The sequence below is a fragment of the Anas acuta genome, chromosome 1 (assembly GCF_963932015.1).
Source record: "Anas acuta chromosome 1, bAnaAcu1.1, whole genome shotgun sequence".
In the NCBI taxonomy this organism is placed as follows: Eukaryota; Metazoa; Chordata; class Aves; order Anseriformes; family Anatidae; genus Anas; species Anas acuta.
In genome coordinates, this window is record NC_088979.1 from 201,518,011 (window position 1) to 201,532,800 (window position 14,790).

At 52.1% G+C, this 14,790-nt stretch overlaps 1 protein-coding gene and 1 long non-coding RNA gene across 9 annotated transcripts in view; both read right to left on the reverse strand.

Moving 5' to 3' along the window:
* Positions 1 to 12,056, reverse strand: part of LOC137849930 (uncharacterized) — a 106,636-nt gene extending 94,580 nt beyond the window's left edge. For 3 of the 8 annotated variants that reach the window (XR_011092181.1, XR_011092178.1, XR_011092172.1), the window contains exon 1: positions 11,752 to 12,056. This is a non-coding gene — a long non-coding RNA (uncharacterized lncRNA). Of the gene's footprint in view, positions 1 to 1,649; positions 1,890 to 10,387; positions 10,700 to 11,057; positions 11,611 to 11,751 lie in introns of those variants that run through there. The other 5 variants (XR_011092174.1, XR_011092173.1, XR_011092177.1 and 2 more) reach the window with 5 other exon arrangements.
* Positions 12,057 to 12,225: 169 nt separating this feature from the next.
* LOC137850096 (putative mediator of RNA polymerase II transcription subunit 29) lies at positions 12,226 to 14,543 on the reverse strand. Its single transcript, XM_068670316.1, has 2 exons — positions 14,536 to 14,543; positions 12,226 to 12,877 (listed from the first exon to the last, which is right to left on the reverse strand). The coding sequence occupies exons 1-2, from the start codon at positions 14,541 to 14,543 to the stop codon at positions 12,226 to 12,228; spliced, it is 660 nt and encodes a 219-aa protein (XP_068526417.1).
* Between the last annotated feature and the right edge of the window lie 247 nt (positions 14,544 to 14,790).

The window sequence follows — 14,790 nt, forward strand, 5'->3', positions numbered from 1 at the left end:
GCAATCGGGAAATAAGCAAAGTGTCCTTTTGCTGCCGGAAAGGCAGCAAAACAACTGGAAAAAATAAACACCGCACACAAGAATCATGAAAGCCACCTGCAGTAAGAGTATGGACTTATTTTCCACTACCCCTTTTCTTTTTCTTTTTTGTTTCCTGCAAGGCAGCAGCACAACAAAGAGAGATACTGGTAGAAGGCACAGACAAAGAAGCATTCCAAAAAACGTGACATATAAAGAAGAAATCTAAAGTGAAAAAGAATTACTGAACCCACTTTGGAAAACCTTATGCATTTCTGCTTGCGTTATTAAGAAAGACAATGAATAGTTATTACCATTGTTTAAGGTATTCGTGAAGATTTAGAGATCAAATGTAAAAACGAAATAAGCCAAGCAAAATTTACCCAGAAAATACTTTGCAGGCCAGTTTATATGGTAACCTTGCAGGCCGGTTTATATGGTAACCTTGGAGGTATACAGTAATTAATTTCCCACAGCTACAAAAGTGAGTGCATCTCAAAGTCTCAACATTGGCTTCCAGGTTGAATCTAGCCGGGAATTTTTTTTTATCTAAAGTAGCAGAGTAAAGAAAAAATAAATTACAGTCCTTGTCTATTACAGACGTCACGTGTATCACAAAGCCATTCTTCAAGACAGACCTCAAACACTTCAGGTAAAAAGATTATTTTCATGGGAACTGATGTTGTAACAAACTGCCAGAAGACACATCACTACTTTGTCACCCACCAGCACGTGGAACAGAATTAAACCTGTTCATGACAGTAGGAGGACGTGGTAATTGCAAAGGAAAACATGAATGGAAGGGTAAGTGCAACAAGGAATATCCCCATGAGACTCTGAGCAGGATGATACTGGCCACGACAGAGTGCATTTGTAATATTTACCTGACCTACCAACTATGAGAATGATCTTACACAAACCTTCTCAAAAGGAGCTTTACCCACAGGAACACAAAGTTACAGGAAAAGACTAAAACAGCTTGTTTTTCAAACCAGCGGTCTTCAGACTACGGGGGCATGCAATACATCCTGAAGAGGGGGAAGGGCATGAAAAAAAAATATTAAGACCTGCTGGTCTAGAACAAAATAAAGGCTAAATGCATCTAACTGCTATCCCCAGATGCAGCATGTGCAAAACCCAAGGGAAGAACAGAGGTATCTGCACCAACGGGCAGTATCTGCACCACCACAGTCCATGTCAGCTGGAACCGAGACGTAGGTTTTTATGCTGGAACTGAGACGTAGATTTCTAAAGATCAGTGATAAACCACAAACAGCCTTGTGGAGGACCAACGAAGGGTTCAGTTTGGAGCCTGGAAAGAAAAAAGGCTGTGGAAATCATGCTGCACGTCTGCTGGAAGCAATGGAGGACTAGAGCCCATCGTCCAGGCTACCCCTGGAGAATCTATTTTGCATGTGTCTATAATTGAAAGATTATTTCCATCTCTGACAGCCACCTCTCCCACTGTAATGCCGGGGGTCTGGGCCAACCAACCAACACCTCCACCAGCATTTTCCTCCTCCTGTATTACACAACTTTGACTTCCAGCACAAATTCCAGCTTACAGATGAGACTCCCTTGTGACCAAAATAATACTGCTTTTAAGTAATTGAGCTTTACTCAGTAAATACCTTTTCAATTAGCAATTGATGGTTACTTCTCCCTGGTCATCGTGGCCGACCTTTTTCTCTCTCCAATATTCAGCAAGGACTTCCTTACGAATGCCTGTAATCCTCCCATCAAGGACGGGAGAAATGAGGCTCTCCCTGAAGCAGGATCGCTGAAATCTGTCTTCGTAAAGTCCCTTTAACCTCAGCACCACAAATACGTGAAAACTGCAGTTTCTTGAAAAGAATAAAGCAGGCGTTTTCCTAAACCACAAAAAAAAAAAAAAAAAAAAGAAGGCTGTGCTATGCTATGCTACAGGCTTATCAAAACAGCAGATATATGCAGTGTTAGTGAAACCACATATATTATAAATCAGTCAGATCGCATTCCTGTTACGTGGTCTACAAAGACTATTCAAATTTAAGTGCCCTTTACACTGAAACACTAATTTCTGGATCGACATTGTTTCACAGATAACTTCGAATTACCAAAACCTGACAGGGCTAAACATTCAGAGATTAGAGCTCCCATCTTTTCTTTTTTTATAGGAAGGGCGCACAGTTTGCTACCCAAGCTCTCAGAATGAGCTGTGGCTCCTAGACAAACTCTGGAGAACTAGCAGGTCCCGTGATGCCAGGTCCACCGTTTGGCTGCTGTTTATACCCACAACTTCACCCAGGAGACGCCCACGGGCAGTATAAGAAGGAAAGCCAAGGAGCTGGCCGACCTGGCTTCAACCTGAGCTGACAAGGAAGCCAGAGCGACAAGCGAGGAGGAGAAAAGCGTCCCAGAGCCCCCCAGCACCCTCGGGTGGCTCTGGCAGCTCGGGCCCACCACGCAGCGCTGTGTTTCTGCTCTCCTCCGGCAGAGGGCAACGGCACTCGGCGGCTTAAAGGCCGCTCTGAAGCGAGTGGCGTACTGCCTGCAATTCCCAGCACCGCTGACACCTGTCTAAAAACATAAACAGTATTTAATACCGCAGGACTTGAGCGTTTCTGTTCCATTCAGGCTTTTCTTACACGTCTTTCTTATGTTTATGTCTCACGGAGAAGAAAATACCTGCTGCTTTTTGCAGGTCTGGAATCCTGTTCTCTATCGATAGGATAAATAATTCTGGTTGCTCTGGGAGCCTGTGCCATTGCCGTGAAATCACAGAAGTTATTACATAAAGATCTCCCAGGAAGTACAGGTGACACACTGATATACAGCAGACATTAACAGATTCATGTTTAAAGATCAGTTAAAAAAATAAAAAAATAAAATAAGAGGAAGAGCACCCCTAAAAATGCCAAACTGCAGAACTCCCAGTAACACAGCAGCGACACCTGAAAGCCTACCAGTGCTTTCAGTTTGGAAAACACAGCCAGATTAATAGCCAGAAATCCTTTTTCACCCTCCTGCTAAAAGTAAACACCGTTGCTAGACGCATCTTCGGTCTCCGGAGGCTTCACAGCTCCCTGTAGGAGCTGGGTAGCTCCAAATCTCCCCACCCACCGAGTTCCAGCAGTGAAACACGACGGTATGCTCGGCTCCTGGCTTAACCATCTCCTGCCACCCAGCATTTGCCCACAGAGAAACAAACACCTCCATGGCTGACACCAACAGCAACCAAGGCAAAAAACAAGCAAATGTCGGCCGGCCCGGCCACCCCCCCCCCCCCCAGGAGGCTAGAAGTTGAATGCCAGTTAATTCTCCTTTATTTCCTCTGCACGCTGTAGTTTATCAAGCCAGGATCTGCCTTCATTTCACAAATCTATGCTTGCAGAAGCTCCTCCGATAGCTGCTACGGAGATACCGAAAGTCAGTGAACTAAACAGAATGCAGTAACACAAATCAGCACATTTTCAGGATATTCCATATAAAAGGTTAACTTGTATTTACAAATATAATTTTTCTTTTCTGAAAGTTTATTTAGCACCAAAATTATACCTGACCACGATTCAGATGAAGAACAATTCAACCCAGATTCAGGGCTTTTTTTTTTTTCCCCCCTTTAAAAAAATCCAGCCGAGAGGACGCACTCAGCTTCCCCCAGGAGAAGCTCCACAGACAATATTTAATCCAAACTAATAAAATACTACCAAAAAAAATAAATAAGAAGGATTACTTCGGGCTCAACACCGCGCTGCTGCCAGCCTGCTTGGTTTCGGTGCAGCATCAGGCAAACCAGCACGTCCCTCTATGCAAAGCGCCAGAACTACGGACATTTTGTAACAGCTGAGCAGGATGCTTACCAGGTTCCTCTCTCCCCCCCCTTTTCACTCATCTTCCCACCCAGCAACTAACTGCTGCTTCTGACCACTGCTGACACAAATTAAAAAAGAAAATTCTCTCTCGGTATTATTAGCAAACTAACTTCACAAGTTTTCTGTTAAGGTAAGACTGTCGTACAGGATTTATTACATGTAAGCACGTCATAGGTTTTGCTGACAAAGAATAAGAATTAATGAAAGACAGAGGAAAATACCACAACTGCTGCAGTACCTTTGTATTTACCAGCTTTGCTTGCTTACTAAATAATCGCATGATTACGTCCTTCAGTAGGACCTACCTACATGCAGAGACGTGTTAATAAAATCACGGCTCACAAATGGTGCTATAAATGCCCTTTAAACCATTTGTTTTCTCCATTCCTTTTGTTTACGCTTTAGTGGCAAATTTATAGCCTAGCAAGAATAATAACAATAAAAAAAATAACATCAGCAATGCCCCATTAATGCTTCCTAGCATAATAATACCAAAAAAAATAAAGAGCTAGTAACAAGTAACAGGAGACTGGAATTCGCTGTGAAGCCCAGTTCAGGAGCAGGACCATCTCCCCTCACCCACCAACTCTGCCACATGCCTCGACTGAAACGCTTGTAAAATAAACCACTGTCAACAGCAAAACTTCCTCATCCACGCTGATTACAACTAATTACAACCAGCACATCCTACAATCATCACTTTTTTTTTTTGTTGTCCTGCCAAACACATCACTTTCTGTAGGAAATTCAGGGAACACGTTCAGCTCGGCTGTTTTACTCTCGCCATCAGTATTTTCCCCCTGTAGCTGTCGGTCTTGCAGAGATCTCCAGACTCAGCCCGTGCAGAAGCGCGTTGCGGGGGACATTTAACACATTCCTGCCACAGCTCCAGGAGGCTCAGGAGCACTCACAAATTAGGACCCTCTGCAAGCATAAAGTGCCCAGGTCAAGAACTAGAGAAGGATGAAATCTCTGACCTTGGTAAGGGTGAACCTCGGAGCAGAACACAAACAACTCCAGTTTCCAGTCTCACTGTTAGATAACAACGCTACGCCTGCTGGCTGAGGTGTAACGCCCTGAAGGACCAAAAAAGGATGGAGGGTTTTATGCTGGATTTTTGTAAAACCCGAAGCCAGAAAAAATATACTGTTTATGCACAAATTCTTGGCAAACGCTCACAACCCCATTAATTCTTTCTCCAGTCATTCAGAAAGCCATGAGTCAGGACCTAACATTATCGTGAAACTGACTTGCGAGAACTATCGGGGATATCATTTTTTTTTTTATATTTGCATTTCAGGGTTTATGTTTGCAAGTGCTCTGACCCTTTATGTTACGGTCTTTTTGAGCTCATATTCTGGTGCTACCACGTAATTCCAGCAGCAGTTATTTGTGGAAAAAACACCACGCAAATACTGCATGATGAACTACAGCTACTCATACTATAGATGTGGCAGCACAAAAAAAAAAAAAAAAATAAAAGGTAACTCCATGTTTTCACTGTTAATACAAAAAATATACATAGTAAACATGATTACAGCAGTGGAAAAGAAATCTACCCTGGATTAACGAGCTCCTCTCAATTTTAACCATGTAATAGGCTACCAGGAGCATAAACAAACAAATGGTTTAAATAAGTTTCCAATTTCCCTTTTTATTGAAACAGGAAAAAAAAAAAAGCTTTCACTACTTCCTATCGCAAACCAGCACGAGCACTTAGATCCTTTCCAAAACCTTTTTTAAAGTACATACAAACAGCAAAATAGCAACCTTTTTGCCACTGAAACCTGACGAGAAATTAGATCCTACCGTGAAACTTTGACTACTTCTTACATGAGAAAGAAATCGGCATGGTAAAAAGTGAGGGGAACTGGCACAATACCTATTTTCACAGACCTTTCCTCATATACATCGTGCTCGTCGCCACAACAGCTCTGTAGAACACAGCGTACAGCACACATTGTTCCTTGTCATGAACTGACAGCAATCGGAGGGCAGGTGAACTAAGTTACAAAATGAAATATTTCTCCCCCGGCCGTCCGAGAAGATAAACGATCTTAGTTATATTAAAGAGAAAGGGGATATGGGATCCAAGGGCTCGTTTTACGTTAGCTGCGTCTCACCAACAAAAATAGAGAAAGCAATTTCCTGGTGCCATCAACTCCACCAGTAATTCCACGTACACTCGAAAAGCCGAGACGCCGGCACGCTCCGTTACGGGCACCTTCCAGCACCCCCAGATCCGCACCAGACCGAGGGCTCCCTATTCACTTCCTATTTTAAGGCACGTTTTTCCCCCAAAATACAATGATATGCAGATGTACAAAGCAAGCCGGTGCTACCTGGGTGGATGCATGTCTTTCTGTGCATAACTCCATTTCAAATGACTGCCGTAACCAACACAAAATAGCAGCTCCCTCCGGCATGTGCTAAATATGGCTGATTACCACCCCGGCCCTTTCGCCGTTCGGCACAACTCCCTTCCTGCTATCTTCAGGCCAGATTCCCTCCACGATTTCTGGAAATTCTCAGTAGTTGAGACGCAGAACATCGTACCGGTAACGTTATGATGGAATGGAAGTGAAAGCACACTGAAGCAGCACAAACCACCCTCGATCCATTTCATGAACGAGACCGACACGTACCATGAACCTTATCTTCCCATCCTGTTCGTATTTTGTGTTATAAAACACAAAAATCCCACTAATAAAAGACGCAAGTGCAACTCTGAGGCTGATTTAAATATCCGTGCATGACTGTCACCGTTGGTTATAAAACTCTCTCTGCTCTTCCTAACCTATTCTCGTTCGTTCCTCTGCTGTTATTTAACTCTTTAAGGCTACTGAAGAACCACTATGCCAGCCTCATGTAATTCTTAAAAATACACTAATTTTTTATTTTTTAAACTCCACACTTGCAAAACAGAGAGCAGAACACCCAGATACGGCTTGCTTCCCCACTCCTCCTCCACTTACTCGGAAGCTAAGATACCTCAGGGACCTAGAATCCTGCTCTGCCATGTTTTTCACCCTCTCAAACCCCCAGATCTCAAGAGGCACACGGTCTCCGTGCCGAGCTTATGCCTCCAGCCAGCAGATGCCCTTTCCTCTGTCCTGTCCCAGTGATTCTGTGTAAAGCCGGCAGCAGACGGCCAGGGTCTGCTGCCTGCAGCCTGGAAGGCACTGACCTCGGGCTGCGTATCCTCTTACTGCTGAGAACTTGCTTTAAAATGGCAGCACGTTCCTCAACGCCCAACCGACTTGTTTTTCCCCTGCGTAGCCGGCTGACGGCCGTTCTTCCCTTGTTTTCCATAAAATCCCATTTCAGAAATTGTTGTGAAGGAAACAACATCGTTTAAAACACCTTCTTTCACCATGTATCCAAACGCACGAGTCCTTTACGGTAAGATCTGCCCAACCTACCTATAAATAGGCTCTGGAGACCGATAGCTGAGCTCGTTCCTCGCAGCATCCCCCCGGGTACCTACACAAACGGGTACCTCCATAAAGCACCGTGCCTCACCACCACCAGCCCGGACAGACACACAACTGCTCTGCAGCTCCTGTGGGACACCATGGGGGGGACAAAAATCCACCAGGCACAAACCAGTCTCTTCCTAAGAGAACCCCCCCACCTCTCTGCAGAGGTTCCTGCTGGCAGCAGGGCAGGTTGCCCAGCCACGAGCCAGACCCACTCCCCAATAAAAAGATGCTTCGTGGACCGAAAGCCTGATTCCTACAGAAGGGGAAGGCACTGGGGGGGGGTCCCCCTTGCCTCTCCTAAAGGGGGAGGGTTTGGAACCCCCCTCTCAGGAATGGGAGCCAGGCCCAGCTCCTGCCACACACCCCCAGACATCCCAGTTCCCACCAGAACCCCCAGTTCCTGTCACAACCTGGTTCCTGCCTGACACCCCCAAATGCCCTGGTTCCTGTCAGACCCCCTGGCTCCTGTCTGACCCCCCCCAGACCCCCCAGTTCCTATCACACACCCCAATTCCCACCCAACATCCCCATAACCCCCAGCTCTTGTCAGACCCCTTAGCTCCCTCCTGCCGTCCTGTCTCCTGTCAGACACCCCCAGACCCCCATTTCCCACCAGACCCCCTGCTTCCAGTCACACTCCAGCTCCCGCCTGACACCCCCAGACTCCCTGGTTCCTGTCAGATTCTTCAAGACCCCCCAGCTCCTGCCAGACCTTCCAATTCCTGTCAGATACCCCAAGACCCCCCAGCTCCTATCAGACCCTCTGACTCCTATCAGATACCCCAAGACCCCTCAGCTCCTGTCAGACCTCCGACTCCTGTCAGACACCCCCAGACCTCCTAATTCCTGTCAGACCCTCTGATTCCTTTCAGATTCCCTAACTCCTGTAAGACCCCCCCAGACCCCCCAGCTCCTACCAGACCCCCTGACTCCTGTCAGACCCCCCCAAACCCTCCAGTTCTCACCACCCCCCAATTCCTGTCAGACCCCCCCAGATCCCCCAATTCCTGTCAGACTCTCCAATTCCTGTCAGACCCCCTGACTCCTGTCAGATGCCCCAAGACCCCCCAATTCCTGTCAGACACCCCCAGACCCCCCGATTCCTGTCAGACCCCCGATTCCCGCCAGACCCCATGACTCCCGCCACCCCCCTCCCTCCTCACACCCCCAGACCCCCTCATTCCCCTCACCACCCCCCAATCCCTGTCAGAACCCCCTTAGACCCCCCCGGTTCCTGTCAGCACCCCCCCACACACACCCCGCGTTCCCCCCCTCATTCCCCCGTCCCCCCCCCGCGGCGGGCAGTGGGCGGCGCGAGGCCGGGCCGCGTGACGGCGGGAGCCGGCGGCACGTGGCCGAGACCATAACAAACGGGGGGGGGAGCAGAGGGGAGGGGGGGGCGGGGGCGGGCCGCGCTCTCTCCCTGCCAAGGGCGGGCGGGGAGGAGGGAGGGGGGGGGAAACCAATTGGGGGGGGGGGGGGGAGGTCGCGATTCGATTGGTCGGGGGGCGCGGGGGGCGGGGCCAGCGGGCCCGCCGCCTTGGTGCAGTGCTGAGGAGGCGCCAGGCGGGGGCTGCTGCCGCCGCCGCGCGTCGAGGGGTCTCGCGCGCTTCCCGCCCTCCGCGACGCCGCTCGCGCCCCCCTCGCCTCAGGGCCAGCCCCGCTGTGGCACCTCCGCGGGCGGCCGTGGCTCCGCGGCCCCAAGGGGATAGGAGCGCATCCAGCCGTGCCCAACAGGCCCTCACGCCACCTGCCTGCCTGCCCTCCCTCCTTCCCCTCCTCTCGGCAGCCCCGGGTTGCGCCACACGCAGGAAAAGCCTCCGCAGCTCTGCCCGCGGCGCTCGTCCCCTCCCTGAGAGGCTGGTGCCTTGCGCACCCCTCAAAAACAGATCCTCCATCGCCACAGGGACACCCCCCGAGCACCATCATCCCCTCAGGGACCACCAAAAGCTGCTCCTCCATCGCCACAGAGACCCCCCTGGGCACCGTCATTTCCTTAGGGACCCCCAAAAACTGCTCCTCCATCGCCACAGGGACCCCCTGGACACCGTCATTCCCTCAGGGACCCCCAAAAACTGCTCCTCCATCGCCACAGGGACCCCCCTGGACACCATCGTTACTTCAGGGACCCCAAACCCAGCTCTTCTGTCACCACAGGGACCCCCCTGGGCACCACCGCTCCCTCACGCACCCCAAACCCAGCTCTCATTCCCTCACGCACCCCAGAGCTCCGCTCCTCGTCGCCACAGCACCTCCAACGCAGCTCCTCCATCGCCACAGGGACCCCCCTGGGCACCACCGTTCCCTCACGCACCCCAAACCCCACTCCTCCATCGCCACAGGGTCCCCCCTCAGGACCACCATTCCCTCAGGAGCCCCAAGGCTTTGCTCCTTGCCACAGGGACCCCGGTGAACGCTACCGTCCCCTCACGCACCCCCAAATCCAGCTCCTCCATTGCCGCAGCGTCTCCTCTCAGCACCGCCATTCCCTCAGGCGCCCCACGGCTCCGCGCCTCATCGCCGCAGCGTCCCCCCTCGATGCCACCGTCCCCTCAGGCACCCCAAAGCCCCACACCTCAACGCCATGGGGTCTCCTCATCGCCCCAGCATCTCCTCTCGGCATCACCATTCCCTCAGGCACCCCAAACCCCGCTCCTCGACGCCATGGGGTCCCCTCCGCTCCCTGCCGCTCCCTCACGCCCTCCAGAACCCAGCTCCGTAGCACCACGGCGTTCCCTCCGTCCCCATCCAGCACCCCAAAACCTCGCTCCTTGATGCCGCAGTGCCCCTCTCCCAGCACCATTCTCCCCCAAGCACCCCAAAACCCCTTCAGTCAACACCTTGCCATCACCACCCCAATACCGTGACCCCCTCCAGCACCCCAAAACCCCCCTCAACTCATCAACCCCCAGCACCCCAAAACCCCACTCACCACCACCATTCCCTCAAGCCCCCCCAAACCCCTCTCTCAACACCTCCCAGCCCCCCAAAACCCTTTCCACCACCCCAAAACCCCTCCCAGCTCGCACCCACCTGTGGGGCCGCGGGACCACCGCGGCTCCGAGGCGGCCACCGCGAGGACCCCGGGGGGGCCACCATCAACCCCGGGGGGGCCACCACAAGCCCCGGGACCACCACCGAGCCCCTCGTCCGTGCATGACGGAGCTCTCGCCCGGCGGCTGGAGCACACGAAGGGCTCGGGGAAGTGCTAAAAATACCCCGCTGCCAGCGAAACCGCCCGTGTCACAGGCCCGGGGCTGGCGAGGCAGCGGCGCTTCCCTCCCCGCCTCCCCCCCTCCCCCTCCCCTTCTCCTCCTCTTGTCCCCCCCCCCCCCCCCTTCTCTCTTCTCTTCGGCCACATTTTGTTTTTTCCATACGCACTTCAAAACGCAGCCCTAATCCCCCCCCCCCCTCAGCACCCTCAGTGCTTTAAAGCAGTATTTTCATTTATTCTTATTATTTTAAATTTCTTTACTGGGGGGGTTGTTTGCTTCACCCCCCCCCCCTCCAAAAAAAACACAACAAACCATATCCTCGCCGCGAGGAAAAACAACACCTCCAAGCCTCCTTTTTCTCTCCCCACCCCCCCCGCATCAAAAAACAGCACCCCCAAATAAATAAATAAATAAATAAATAACCCCCCCCTCTCCGCGCCCTCCTGTCGCGACACACAGCGCCCTGTCGCGACACCGGCCCCGCGCACCTGCCGCGCCCGCGGAGTTTCTCCTCTCCCTACAGGCGGCGTGACGGGAGGACGAGCAGAAGGAGAAGTGTGCGTGTGCGGTGTGGGGGTCCCTTAATTAAATTAAATTAATTAAAAAGCGCAGCTAAACCCCCCCTCCCTCCCTCCCCCCCCACCTTCACCCCCTTTCCACGTTCTCCCGGGGGGCTCGGGGCAGGGCGCGGGCAGCCAGGTGCAAAGGGGAAGGGGGGGGGGGTGGTGAGGGCAGGGGGTGGGAGCGGGACGGAGCCTGCCTCCCTCCCTCCTTCCTCCCCCGCCTCCTCCTCCTCCTCCTCCTCCTCCTCCTCCCCCCCCCGGCAGCCCGTGTTTACCTCAAGTTTGAATTTTATCTGCGCAACATGAGCTGGAATGCGGACATCGCGGCGGGCGCAGCTCCGCGGGGGCTCCGCGGCTCCCCCCCGACCTCCGCCGCGCAAACATGGCGCCGCCAGCACCCCCCCCCCCCCCCATATGAACCCGCACACCTCTCCCCTGTCTCATTTCATCCCCCTTTTATTTATTTTTTTTAATTATTTTTTTTCTCTCTCTCTCTCTCTACACACCGGCCGGGAGAACGCGGCACCCCCCCCCCCCCCCTCGCCGCGCCCAGCGCTCCGGCCACCTCCTCGCAGCCCCCCCCCCATACTTCATCCCCTTCCTCCTCCTCCTCACTCACCTCAGCCTTATCCGCCCCACGCAGCCCAAATCGCCCCGGGACAGGTGCAGGTGTTGAGAGCCAGGGGGGTCCCGCATGTCGCCTGTCGCTTGTCGCCGCCTCTCTCCCCCCCCCCCCCCAACCTTCCCCAATCCACACTCCGCCACCACCAGCAGTAGCAGCAGCAGCAGCACCGCCGCCCCGGGCTCCCCTAATGCTTCCCTCCGCACAATGTTGTTTCATTATATCATGTCCATCATGTGACACCCGGAGGCCTCTCCGTGGAAACTTAAAGGGGACTTTCACGTCACGCCACGCCGCCGGACCCGCCGCCACCCCCGGCCCCACGCCGCCCCAGTGCTGCTGCTGATACTGCTACTGATACTGCTGCTGCTACTGCTGCTTCTAGTGCTGCTACTGCTGCTTCTAGTGCTGCTTCTAGTGCTGCTACTGCTGTTGCTGCTGCTTGTACTGCTGCTGCTTCTACTGCTGTTTCTACTGCTGCTTCTGCTTCTGCTGCTGCTGCTGCGGCCAAAACACCGTGCTGGGCTCCCTTCTCGCTGACTGATTAGCTTTATTATCATCCGTGTTCCCATCCTCAACATCAGTGTTCCCATCCTCAGCATCAGCATTACCATCCTCAACATCAGCATTACCATCCTCAACATCAGCATTACCATCCTCAGCATCAGTATTATCATCCTCAACATCAGTATTATCATCCTCAACATCAGCGTTATCATCCTCAACATCAGTACTACCACTGTTAACATCAATACTATCACCATTAACATCAGTATTATTAGCATTTTCATCATTATTATTAGCGTTTTCATCGTTATTATTAGCACTTTCCCTGTTGTTATTACCGTTTTCATTATTATTATTACCGTTTTCATCATTACTCTTAGCATTTTCATCATTATTATTACTGTTTTCATCATTATTATTATCGTTTTCATCAGTATTATTACCGTTTTTGTCATTATTATTACTGTTTTCATCATTACTGTTAGCATTTTCATCATTATTATCATCATTTTCATCATTATCATCATTATCTTCATTATTATCACCATTATCATCATTATTATCATTACCATTATTATTATTATCACTACTATCATCATCATCATCATCATTACCACTATTATTATTACCATCATTATTATTACCACTACTATTATTACTATTATTCCCCTCCCCTTCTTTCCCCCCTGGCAAAACCCCGTGCCCTGACGCCGCGGCACCTTGCTCAGCGGGGATGCTCCCAGCCCCAGCCTCCTGCGGGATCCCCGGGGCTGCGGCTCCGGTGCTGAAGCGGCAGAAAGTTGGTTGTGCCAGCGAGCCTACGGAGGCAGGAGGTGCGAGCAGGGCCATTTCTGTGCTTGTGCAGCCTTGAGGCATTGCAAACGTGGGATAACCTCTGCAGCTCGGCCGGTTGGTATAAAAACCATGGAGCAGCTAAGCTGTACCACCAGCAGCTTTCTGATCCAGGTTGTAGGGAGAGATGCCTGCAGGAGCCGTTCCTAGTGATGCACGCCTGACACTGCACTAAAGCCCTGCACACAAGCAGCTGCTTTCTCAAGAGAAAGAGGAAGGAGAAGATATTTCAGGAGCTTTGGGGAGATCCCGGCCGTCCCGCTGCGTGCGGCGGGGGTCTCCCCGCTGGAGGTCGGCACGCAGGCCGCCGGCGTTTCGGAGGCTGCTGTTCTGCCTTCAGTGCTGAAGTGGCTTCAGCTCAAGCTTGTGCCCCAAGGATGGTGGGGATGGAGCTCGAGCCCACCCGCCCCACTCACCCGCCTTCAATCCTTCTCCCTGCAGCGCTGCTCGGAGGCTCGGGCCCTGGCTGGGCTTTAGGCAGGACTGGTGGCATGTGGTTCCCGTGGGAGCTCCCCAAATTCTGCTCCCAAAGCTGCGATGTTGCAGCGGGGTTCGGAGCCAAGCGCAAAGTTCAGGGGGCTGGCAGGGGGCTAGCTATTCACTGTTAAAAACAGGGAGGCAAAGCTCGCCCCGCTGAAAATCGCGTCCCCTCAGTGGTTCAAAGCGTGGCCCGTGGCTCTGAGAACAGGACTGGAATCCAATTTATTCAGCATCTCTTAGAGTTCCCATAAAGGGAGACAAATAAATTGCCTTTTTCACCTCTGGCTGACACCGATGCCCATCACGCGTCCACGGGACACAATGCCCCGTGCGGGCCCTGTCCTGGCAAACCTCCTTCTGCTCCCCTGTTTGGATTTTTGGGGTTGGGACACCCGTGCCCAACCCCATTCAATCTAGCCTGCCCTCGCAACAAGCTGTACATATAACAGGTTGGTGTTTCAGCTGTTTTATTACTCTTTTTCAGTACTTAACCAGGACTTTTTTAGGAGCTATTAATGACTTTAACGAAAAAGGGTTAGCCGAGCGTGGAGCAGTTCATCCTCCCTTCCTTCCTTCTTCCCTGGAGGGCTCAGATGCTTCCCCCTGTGTGCCCTACACCTCGTATTTGCTCATCTGGCCTTTCCTGCCCAACTTTAGGGTGTTTTCTACCACCCTATTTCTTTCTGCCATCATATCCAGGCTGTCCCACTGCCGTGGGTTCCAGCCCCAGCGTGCCTCCCCTCCTATTTCCTCGGGGGTTTATCCTGCCTACCTCGCTAAGCCTCTTTTTATTCCACATCCCCTCCTCTGGATCGTCCTTAAAGGAGAAAGAGGCAGGAGCTGGGATATAAAATAGTCTCCTCGGAGCACTGCCAGAACCAATCTCTTTTACGCTGCTGCTGCTGCTGCTGCTGTTCTGCTGTGTCATGGGAAGAGAGTTACCTCGCCATGCGAACCCTTGCAAAACCTTGGGGGCTGGAGCCAGCCCCAGCTCGCTGCAGAGCCCAGCCCCGCTTTGCAAAGCTCCAGTTTGCCTGGCACAGGGTCTCGGCAAGCAGAAGGCACCGCTCCCTTCCCAGCCTGCGACGGGGAGACCGGTGCCCGGCGCTGGGAGCTCTGCAGGAGGCTGAGCGGCGGCGGCAGCCACAGCACATCGTCACGCGGCTGTGTCTCATTTTGTCAAGCCCAGACGCTCGA